We start from the raw sequence: 11,943 nt of genomic DNA, 5'->3' as shown, positions 1-11,943 counted from the left end.
AATAGGAGCTTGGAGGGTAGAGGAGAAGGCTTGTGAGAAGCTTTGATTTCCTGTGAGCATCCAGGAGGATTGTACTGAGATCTGGCTAGCTGTGAGAGCTAAGGCTTTGTATAATTCTGATGTATTTCCACCTTGTATGATAATACAGATAGTGGGGTTTTTAGCTAAGGCTTTCCCCTGAGTATTTTCTGTGTTTCATGTGCATTGATTCTTCTTCTTATGGTTATATGTGTTCAGCTTTGATTCAGCTCGATCTTTAAGCTTCCGCAAGTTTGATAGTAGAAGTAGATTATAGTATTTTGCTTTGGTATATTGTGTTGTCAAGTTAATCTACAGTCAGATTTTTTACATAGATCTCAGAGGTAGATTTTTAGAGAATTTGGAGGAAATTCTACAAGGTGAAAATACTGAAACTAAGATGAGTGATGAACAATTTCAGCAAGCATTCTTGAATATGCAGTAGATGTTGGGAGAACTCTACGAAGACAAGAAGGCGAGAGATGCAGCTTCTTATTCAAAGACATCGAAGAAGGACAAAGGTAAAGGCAAGGTTGATAAACCTCCTTTACCTCGATCATCTCCATCATCATCATCATCATCATCTTCTTCCAGTGCAAAATCTGAAACAGAAAAGAAACCTAAGCAAACATCTCTTTTGAAACTTGATGTAAAATTTGAATTGCCTATTTATGATGGTGAAATGAATCTTGAAAAGTTAGATAACTGGATTAAGCAGTTAGAAGTGTATTGTCGTATTTAGAACATTTCTGACGATAAAACGAAAAATCAGTTAGCTACACTTAGAATGGGGGGAACAACATTAATCTGGTGGGAAATTAAAACTCAAATAGATGTAAAGTGAAAATGAAAATTCATCTCTTCATGGTCTAAGTTTTTAAAAGCTCTTAGGCAACAATTCTCTCCTTTAGGATACATGCAGCAAGTTGTTATTGATTGGCAACATTTGAGGCAAGGTAAAGGGTAGAGTGTTCAGGAGTTTACTCAGGAATTCAGAAAGAAAGCATTAGCGCTTGGTATTTCATTGGATACACGTGAAAGTTTATTAAAATACATCGGCAATTTACATTCATATTTGCAACATACATTATTGATGTTTAATCCTGATGATTTTGATGAAGTGTGAGTTCAGGCCATACATAATGAATCGGGTGGTAGACCATTCACGTTTTCATCGCAATCATCCAAAGAGTTGGAAATCAAAGATTCCAATTATAGTAAGTGGAAGAACAATTTGTAGAGAAAGAAATCAGCGATATCTCAGAAGGAAAGACCTACTTGTTCTCATTCCTAGAGAATCGGTCATGATGAATCTAAGTGTTGGAAACTTCATCCAGAACTTAAGCCCAAAAAGTTCCTTAAGGATAAGGATGAAAAGAAGGCAATTGCAGCAGTCCAACAAGATCTAGGTTTAGATTCAGGTGATGATAGGAAGATAATTGCTATGGTTACGACAAGTAAAACTTTTGACACTGGTTCAAGTTTGAAAACTATTGCATCTTCATCAAACATAAATCCTTCACATGAGGATAAAATAGTTGAATTGTTTAACATAAGGAAAACTTATAAGCACACAAAGATAGATACAATGTTTGATAGTGGATCACAGGCCAATTTAATATCTGAATATTTAATTAAGAATTTGGGTTTGGAGACACAGAATCATCCAAGACCTTACCCATTAGGATGGAAAAATAAATCAACTCAGATAAAAGTCACAAAACAATGTCGATTAAGATTTGCCATTACATCTAATTACATTGATGAAGTGGAATTAGATGTGGTTCCAGTAGACATATGTGGAGTTGTCTTAGGAAGTCCTTATCTTTATGATCGTGATGTAGTATTTTACAAGAGAGATCATAAATATCACCTTAAGAAATATGGGGTTTAATTTATTGTTAGGGCACATCAAAATCACTTGAATTTAGCTGTTACTAATCATATGAAGTGATTAATAAGTTCAAATAAAAGATTTGTAATCATGTCTGTAAAGGAACAACATAAGAAACAACATGATGTTTGTTCAGGTTATGAGTCTCAGCTTAAAGATAGTTTGATAAAAGAGGTAGAAACTTTTCCAGTTCTATTTAAGGAAACCAAACATCTTACTCATAAGCAGGGAATACAAAATGAATTACAATTGATGCCTAAAGCTCCTCTTCCTAATGTCAAATTGAATCAATTCAGTCCAAGTTTGGAAATTAACAGTTACAGGGATGCAAGTCAGTATTTGGGAAATTCAATGTTAAATTTCTCTTGTATTGTGTCACCATTTCATGTTTCGAACAGTTTGGAATCACTTAGTAATCATGAAGCAGGAAAGTATATCAAGTCAAGTAGTTGGTTTGATGTCAAAAATATCTTTGATTGTCTCTGTCATTTTGCAATATAAATTATTAATACATGTCAAAAGTATTGAACAATGTCCTATAGAGACTATTTTCAAAGATGACTATGAATCACTAACTCATGGTATTTCTTGGAAAGAAATCAATTGCCATGTTCATAACACGTTGATTGACCATTGTTGTGAGTTGTACATATTGCAGATGGAGGGAACAAGTCACCGATTCAAAATGTGCCATGGTCAGCATCATCAGGGTCATCACTTTTAGGTGATTGCTTGAATGTATTGGTACATCAATAGGTCAAAGTGGAAAGTGAGGGAGTTCTACCCTCATTGACTATTTGTTTAAAGTCAAAATTTTGTGGTCCAAAAGCTTTCAAATGGAGAGGTTTGATCCAGGAGGATATCTTCAGATCAGTTACATAGGTTCAGTGTCATCGGCAACATTTAGTCCGATGTTGTTAAGTTTCGACAGTGTTTTTTATGGTTCAGGTTATTCAGGTGATGTTAATGGTTTTCATGGTGATATGGTTTTGTCCCTAGCTGTCGACATGTGGTTGTCGTCAATTCCACCAAGATGTGGTCGTCGACATGTGTTTGTCATCTGCCTTGCAGGATTTAGTGTCAATGTGGGTTTGTCGTCCTTTTGTAGGGTTTGGCTGTCGTCATCATATTATGATTGTCACGAATGTCACTTTGTGACAATTTTATGTAAAAGGTTATTTTTCAAAATTAACCTAATCCTAAACCCATTAACCTATACCTAAACCTAAGTTACAAAAACCTAATGGACCATGTTACATTCCAAAACCATGTATCAAATGCATAACCCTAAGTCTAAACCTATCGAACCATATTACAACCCAAAATACATTAAAAGAACATGAAACACATTAAATCAATGTTCAAAACCCTACTCCTAAGTTAATAACTCTTGGCCTTTGCATATATATTAAAAACATTATAAACATTCCTAAACTTCCATATTTGACCGCACGGAGTCTCTAACCACAACGGGTTCATGTGACCAGATGTGTATAAGACTGTTGGAGTTATGTTAACCGCCGGGCTTGGAGTTAATAGTGGCAACTACCATGGCAGGCTTGTAGCATGTGAAAAGAGTCTAACCATTGGGAATAAAACACCAGGCTTAGAAACCATGGAGGAGGCCGTAGCGGGCTATGGCATGTGAACAGGGTCGGAGGTTATGTCACCGCATTGGGACGACCAGGGTAAGCCACAATGGTTGGAGGTAACATGGGCACATGAAAAATCATCGGAGCATGGTTAGCCGGAACCGCCAGAGGATGATTATGGAGGTGGCAGCCTGTGGTTAGACCGCAACAGTCACATTTTGACTGTCTCCCCACTGCCCAGTCAGCAAACAGTTTACGGCTTTGGCTTTAATACAAAGTTTAATTATGGGTTTTGTTGTTAGTTTTTGTTCTAAACTAATGCGATGACCTTGTAACTTTTATCCTAGGTGGAAAACAGTGACAAGACTGAGACCCAAACAACCCCAGATTGTAGCTCGTTCATCCCAAACTCAGCTTAAGGAGGTTTGAGTGTACTTGCAGGGTTTTAAAAGGTATTTTTCTCATTAAAGTGCATGGGAGTGGTTTTGGGTTTTTGTATGCAGGTTCTAAAGGTTATAGTCGATTTGGTTTTCAGTGTAACATGAGCATTTGGAGTCAGAATTGGGAACTTTGATAGGCATTGGAAACTTGGTTAAGAGAGCTATCTTTTGATAGTTACCAGAAGTGCCTGCATGCACATTCAGTTTGGTAATTTATTTGTGTAATCGACCTCCTCGGTTTCAATCTTAATAAATCGGTCGCCCATCTTGAAAGTAGACTCGGAGACGTAGTCCATCAGGGATGAACTCCATAATCAATCTTGTTGTCTGGTATCGTTGTATTTTCTATTTTCACTTCTATTTTTCATCTTACTTTTGTTTTATCAGTTGTCATAAAGTCTTTCTTCTCAAGCAGTTCTCACGATTTCAACACTTTCAGTTAACATTTTATTCATTAATGGCATAACCAATTCTACATGAGTCTTAACATATGATCATTTCAGATCATATTTCCAAGACTAAGGAAAATCAACATCCTATTAAGGAGACCAAGATTTATAAGTTGAACATGAAACCAATCTTCATTATTTCCATCAATACAATTACATCCTTGCAAGAAATGAAAGTGGAGTTACAAAAAATACGAGTTCTCTCCACAAGAAGACTAAGAAAATCCAACCCCTAGAGGAAAATTTGACTTGGTACTTATACAAAATTATTAGGAAGTATTCCCCATGAAATTATGAAGCTTTCCCCTCCAAGATCCCTCAAATAGTTGATCTGGTTCCCAACACTAGGAATCTTCATTAAATGACAGGGAACACATTCCTAGATTTTCTCAATCATTGGAGCTCCAGAATATGTGCAATAATTTCAGAATATATTGTTGATTTATTATCCAATATTTATCCTCCTATATTAGAGAGAAAGTCCCTAAATTATCTCCTCCTCCAAATCTCCATAATCTACCCAATATTCTACAAAAATAAATAATATCAGACACAAATATGCAATTATCCATAAACCTTCATAATGAACATATTAAAGCTAAAAAACATTATTTTTTTTCTCGGTAAAGGCTAATTCTATTAAAGGAAAATCAAAATAATGTTACAAAGAAGTTGAAGCCTCAGGCAAGAGCATCTGAGAGCATTCAACGCAGCAAAACTGTCCCAAGAATGGGAGAACCAGTTATAGAAAGAAAAGAGCCAAACATTGGAACCGGAATACAACGATAAGATCATAGGAACCTGAAACTGTTAGGAACAGAAACAAGAAATAAAGATGCAAACCAAATCCGCAGAAGAGCTACAGGTTGCTGCCCCACCAGGAAAAAAGAACCAAGCTACCCATCTGCCGAGGGTAAACCAAAACCACCATCCTAAAACCGCTTGAACTTTAACCAAAAGAACCACTAGAAAGAAACTGGGAGGACATGACATTGTCCAGGTAGCATCACATTTCCACATCCTGGCCCGGAAGCTCCTCCACAACTGGGCATGCATTGCCATACCACGTTTCTTCATCCCTAGCCACATCACCAGCACCATTGCCGTTTGGAGGAACTAACGAGGGACGGGTGTCGCTGGAGCTACCTGTAATGGCCATCGAGACATAGGATCCATGAGAGCTGCCACCTAGTGGCTGAGTGTCACCAGGAGCACCAACCTCGTCATGCTGCTCACTACGCCCTTCCACCTTGCCTTTATCTGCCAAATTCTGCTCAATGCCATGGCTGCCCGCCCTTCTGTGACCACCCTGGGAAAGATCAGCCGAAGTGCGCTCTGTGGCTTGAGGCGGAGCCTCTTCTTCAGAAAAGATAACAATGATATTGGCCATGATAATGGGCCTGTTTAGGCTACTCTTAAACTTAAAATGAGTAGACTGAAAAGCATTATGCGGGAAAGGCCTGCAGGATGGGCTGAGAGGAGGCGAATTCGCCTGAGATAAGGGCTGAGTAGCAGGGGGCGGGGGTTGATCGACAGAGTGAGCCATCTGAGAATGCCCATGACCACCACGGCTCCCTCCATGGTGGCTTCTCATGCGTTCACGGACCATGGTGAGGCCATGGAGGGAAAGCTTAGAAAAACAGGAATCTTTGGAGGGGAGACGAGACAACACCAAGAGAATTCGAGCAAAGTCCAAAGAGCAGGCCTGAGAATGGAAAGAGGGAAGCGCAATTCCAACCGCAGGGGCCACCGAGAGCAACCCACTGAAGGTAGAAGCCAGGAGCGACCTATAGAGAAAGGCTACAAGGGACAGGAAAAGGCAAGAAGACGGGGAGTAAATATTGGGATGGAGAGCCGTATTTGCCATGATTATATCAGCAATAGCCTTGCCTCGGACAGAGTGAGCACTTAAGTCAATCTTCAGGTAGAATCGCTCTCGCCTTAGGTGAGCCAGCTTGAGCCAGATTTGAGCATGGAGAACAACGCTATTTTGTAGCTGGCAGGACCAAGCTCCTGCGCCCTTAATTAATTCCATAAATTCACATTTAATTCACCCACATCGGGTGCTCTTCTCCTTCCTATTTCTTTTCATTCTTCACCAGGTTTTGGTATTCCTTGAGTTGGGTTTCAGAGGCTAATCTGGAAATTGATCCTGTGTGAAGATCCAATCCACATTCAACTCCAAGGTTAGCAAGTAAGTCAGCTACTTTATTTCCTTCCCGGCGGATGTGCTTAAGAGTGATCGCCCTGTGAGAGGAGAGCCAACATTCAATGAGCTCAAGCCTTCTCGCCATTCTCCAGCTGTTGCTCACTTTACTTGAGGGAGTTCCTTGCATAATTTTGGAGACCATATTTATGATGATCTGAGAATCGCCTTCTATGATAAGCGGAAAGAATCCCTTATTATGAGCTAGAATGAGACCCTGCCAAAGACCTTCCAATTTAGCTGAATTATTGGTATCCCATCCTTTTGATCCTAGGAAGGATAGAAGAGGATCACCCTTATAGTCTCTGAAAATCCCTCCAAAGCCCGAATTACCTGGATTACCTTTCGAGGCTCCATCAAAGTTTAGCTGGAACATATGCTTGGGAGGGGGGAGCCACTTTTCAGGTGAACGACCCAACAGAGGCGTTGTTCCTTTGGCAACATGTTCTTGATTCCACTGAAGGTTCCAATTAGCCCAGATGTTTTGTTCTTGGGGGATAGTAGGAAGGTCCTCCTGATACCAGGTATGGAGAGAGATGGTTTCCTTGATATTTTGGCAGATAATTTTCCAAAGATTCTCCAAAGGCGCAGAATGATCCTTGAAGATTCTACGATTTCTTTCCTTCCAGATGGTCCACATGAGGAAGCCCGGAATGAGCTTCCATAAGAAATTTAAAATCTTTCTTTGATAAGGATTCTGATCCCAGTTGCGAACTGTGGCGATGATGTCTCCATGTATTCTTCCTTCCTTTTGGCATCGGAAACTGACCTTTTCCCAGAGCTTGCGTGCAATATGACAGGAATGCATGAGATGCTTTACAGATTCCTCCTCTTGTCTGCAGTTAGGGCACATAGAGGGCCCATGATAGTTCCTCTTCCTGAGATTGTCCCATGTGAGGATCTTGTTATGACATAGGAGCCAGAGAAAGGTGGAAATTTTCAGCCAGTTGGTAGGGTCCCAGACTTTGCTCCAGAGAGGGTCTTTCACCATATGTTCCTTGATAATGATATTATAAGCCTCTCTTGTAGTAAAGGTACCTTTTTCTTCATATCCCCATCTAAGGATATCCCTTTCGTTAGATAGTTGTATTCTCCTTTTCATTAATTCTGAGTCAAGAGTTTGTTGAACTTGTGGTGTTCCTTGTCTTAGAATTTGATCCGCTTTGATCCATTGCCTGTATCCTTGAGTAGAAGAGGGACTCCAAAAGTTTTTAACCTTGTCATATGTCTGCATGTCCTGCTCCGGAAGTTGCAAATGAGAAATTAGGTCCTTTAACTTGGGCATTTGCTGCCAGGAATCTTCCCAAAATCTTGCAGTGTTGTCGTTCTTAACTTCCCAGAAACTATGCTGCTGAATGAGGCTTCTATGTTGCTTGGCTGAATTCCAGATTAGGGAGCCCATGCTAACTTCTGACATTCGTATTAATTCCTCCGTTGGGCGATTGCTTGCATACTTTGCTGTCCAGAGAGTAACCTAGGGGTTGAGAGGCGTAGTAAGCCATTTCCACCAAATACGGGCCCCCATGACCTCATTGCTATAAGAAGGATCCCTTAATCCAGTACCACCGCCGCTCTTTGGAAGACAAACTGTGTCCCATTTGACAAGAGCCCATTTGCGTTTGTGACCTGTGCTGCCCCAGAAAAAGGATCTTTGGAGATGCTTGATTTCTTTGAGAACCCATTTGGGAGCCGCGAGAATGGAGAAAAGATATAGCGGCATGGAATGAAGAATGGCTTTTATAAGGACTAGACGACTCGCCATATTTAGGGCTCTATGTGTCCAAGAGGAAAGGCGAGCCTCCAATTTTTCTAGGAGGATCTTCCATGAGGAATGCTTCAAGGCCGAGGCAGTTAAAGGAGCTCCTAAATATTTGGAGGGAAGGACGGCAATAGAAAATCCAAGAATGTGGGCTATAGCTGCTTGGGTAATAGCAGGGGTATGGAAAAAGAATATCTGGGATTTGGATTTATTGATCGTAGCTCCTGAGGCATCCGAGAAGTCCGTCAGTAAAGATTTGAGCTGACGAGCTTCCTGGACGGAAGGATGACCAAAGAGCATGTTGTCATCAACAAATTGCTGGTGAGTGAAGGCGGAAGAGTTGTGAAGAGACAAGCCTCTAAGGAGCTGAGATTGCTGAGCTAATTTAATGCTTCGGCCCAATCCTTCTGCCATAATAACGAAAAGGAATGGGGAGAGAGGGTCTCCCTGCCTAATTCCCTGAGAAGGATGAAAAGGAGAGGAGGGAATACCATTGATCAGAATAGAAAAGAAGGAGGAGGATAAGAGACTCATAACCCATCTTACCCAAGGAGGAGCAAAACCAAAAGCAGTTAGAGTTTTTTTAATGTACAGCCAACTTAAGCTGTCAAAAGCTTTTGAAAGATCTATCTTAAGGAGCATACCTGGCTTCTTGGATTGCTTCAGGGAATGGATTATTTCATGAGTTAGGATGATACCATCCGTAATCTGCCGACCTTCGACGTATCCAGATTGCTCAGGCGAAATAATGAGAGGAAGCAGCAATTTGAGCCTGGAAGCGATGACTTTGGAGACTATCTTGTAGATTATGTTGCATAGGGAAATAGGCCTGTATTTGTCGGGAGTACTGGGCTGATCATCCTTGGGAACTAGGGCAATGAATGTGGCATTCAATCCAGGAAACATCCATCTTAAGGTTCTTGATTCCTCAACCACCTGCCAAACTTCCGTTTTTATCAATTCCCAGAAATTGTGGAAAATGTTGGAGGTGAATCCATCCGGGCCTGGTGCCTTCCCCACTTTCAGTTGATGAGCTGTCGTTTCAACCTCCTGTAAGTCTACAGGCCTGAGAAGAAGTTGGTTATGCTCCTCTGAAATAATTTTGGGAATATTTCGAGTAATTTTTTCTATGGCTCATGATCTGTCTCCATGTGGCTCTTGATGCACTTGCTTGAAATAGTTTAGTATTTCGCTTTCAATTTCTTCATATGTTTCTACCTTAGCCCCCTACTCATTTTGAATGTGAGTTATGTTGTTATGCATTTTGCGTTGGATTGTGGTACTATGAAAAAAATTTATGTTTTTTTCGCCATCCTTAAGCCATCTTATTCTTGATTTTTGCCTCCATAACGTTTCTTCCTGTTTAGCCCTCTCTATGATTTGCGCCTCAAGAACTTTTTCCTATTTTGACAGGTCATCGGAACGGCCTTCAATGATAATCCTCTGCTGCAGAAGTTTCATATCTTGATCGAGGGCGTTCTGAGCCTGGAAAATATTACCAAAAGAAGTGTGATTCCAATGTTTGATCTTGCCTTTGAGATGCTTGAGCTTCTGCTGAAATTGAAACATCTTTGAACCACTTGGAGGGGAGAAATTGTTCCATTCTGAGTTAATTAAGTTGTTGAAATCCGGATGGGACATCCAGAAAGCCTCGAAGCGAAATGGTCTTCGGATCGTGTTGCCAGGATGAGTCCATTGAAGGGAGATTGGCCAGTGATCAGATCCCGAGTAAGGCAAGATGGAAGCAGCAAAGTCTCCTCCAATATGAATAGCGTTGTCTGAAAGCAAGAATCTATCCAAACGGGAGGCGATCTGATGCAGCCCTGCTCTTTTGTTGCTCCAAGTAAAGAGTCCATTATTGAAAGGCAGGTCAATAAGCCAGTTGTTCTGAATAAAGTCTTTTAGGGGTTTCCCTTCCTGATTTCCTTTGTTCCTGCCTCCCCTTTTTTCTTCCAGCCTAGTGATCATGTTGAAATTGCCCCCTGAAATCCATAATGGGTGCGGCCTATCAGTGTTGATAGCTGAGAGGGTGTTCAGGATTTCTGCTTTATGCATAGCCTCCTGGGGGAAATACACATTGGTTAAAAGCCCGTGTATATTTGTCCCTATGATGTGAAAAATTGCTTGGATGAAATTCTTATTTGCATGGATGTTGTTGAGCCTAATAGCTCAGGCGTCCCATAAGATTGCAAGGCCTCTAGATGCCCCATTAGCATCCATGGCAGCGGTGAGACCTCCTGGCCAAACTTTTGCTGCAATTCTTTCCAGAGCGCTTGAATTGCATTTGGTTTCTTGCAAGAAAAGGATTTGTGGTTTTTCTTGCATAATCATGTTTTTAAGTAGTCTACCTTTCCCTGGGCCATTGAGCCCTCTGATATTCCATGATATTAACTTCATTGGGAAGGATTATGAAGGGAGTTATAGTACTTTGTTAGCTTGGAGTACCTGCCTGACTCCACTAACATTTCTCCTATTCTGATTGTTCGTTGGAGGTCTGTTTTCCTTCCACGCTTTTTGTTATCTTTGGTAATGAATCTCCCATCCCAGGGGCTGCCAGTCTGAATACCTAAAGACTTTTGCCTTTGTGCCCATGAAAGGACCTCCTCCAGATTCTCTAGTTGTCGGTCTGGAATTTTGTCAAAATTTTTTGTTCTACATGCCTGCTCTAGGCCCAGAATGTCTAGTTCCCCAATATCTATACTTTCGGGTTCCTCCTCCATGTGCTGAGATTCATTTAATTCTTTAGTTAGTTCTTCTGCTATTCTAGAATCAGATTGTAAGTTGTCTACCTCCATTCCTTGAGTATTCCATGCTGGGATCTTGTGCTTATCTGAGGAGGAGGTATCATTGGGTAGAGGATCTTCTTGGAGCGACTTGGAATCTACATGCTTCGATTGTTTGTTCTTCGTTGCCTCCTTCTCTGGGGGAGCAGGAATTTCAGAGCTAGGGTCATTTTGACGAGCTAATGCTTCAAAGCTGTTGCTCGTTGAAGGCTTGGATGAGCTGGGTTGAGGCATTTTGGAATTTGAAGCTGATTTCTTGTGGCTTCTCCTTTGACTGGCCACTTTGGTAAAGCCATCAGCCTCAGGCATATCTGGTCCAGCTGGGAATGAGGGTTTTTGAGATAAAGGACAGTCCCTGAATAAGTGACCCAGGGCATGACATCTTCTGCACCTAAACGGCACATGTTCATAATCAATCAACTGAACCCATTCAACATCGTCATGGAATAAACTTACCGCATCCGGAAGGGCCTTGTTGAGGTGCATGTAGACGCAAATTCATGCGTAGGAGGTATATCTTCAGATTTTTGTTTCCTCTGCAACTTTTATAAATTCACCCAGAGCACTACCAATTTCTTGTAGAGAAGTTTCATCCCAATACTCCACGGGAAGCGAGTACAATCGAATCCAGACTGGAGCCCAACTAAGATCCTCCTTATCAGGGTTGAAGCGCTCTACCCAGCCTCTGAGAAACAGGCCGGTGGCATTGAAGAAATAGGGCCCTCCATCCAGAACCCTGTTCCGGTCTTCCAGGCAGTTAAAAATGGTTGTGAAGAACCCTTTAGGCCCCAGCTGTAGGGTG

The 11,943-nt window shown here is 41.1% G+C and overlaps 1 protein-coding gene across 1 annotated transcript; it reads right to left on the bottom strand.

The window, feature by feature from the left end:
• Positions 1-9,759: 9,759 nt before the first annotated feature.
• Positions 9,760-10,413, bottom strand: LOC149170106 (uncharacterized). The gene has a single exon (XM_089425447.1). It carries the CDS (start codon positions 10,411-10,413, stop codon positions 9,760-9,762), a length of 654 nt encoding a protein of 217 aa, XP_089281573.1.
• Positions 10,414-11,943: the final 1,530 nt, after the last annotated feature.

The sequence above is a fragment of the Pinus tabuliformis genome, chromosome 4_2 (assembly GCF_031772625.1).
Source record: "Pinus tabuliformis cultivar Carrire ecotype Pingquan chromosome 4_2, CPIR1, whole genome shotgun sequence".
NCBI classification, from domain to species: Eukaryota; Viridiplantae; Streptophyta; class Pinopsida; order Pinales; family Pinaceae; genus Pinus; species Pinus tabuliformis.
This window is presented reverse-complemented; position numbering and strand designations above follow the sequence as displayed.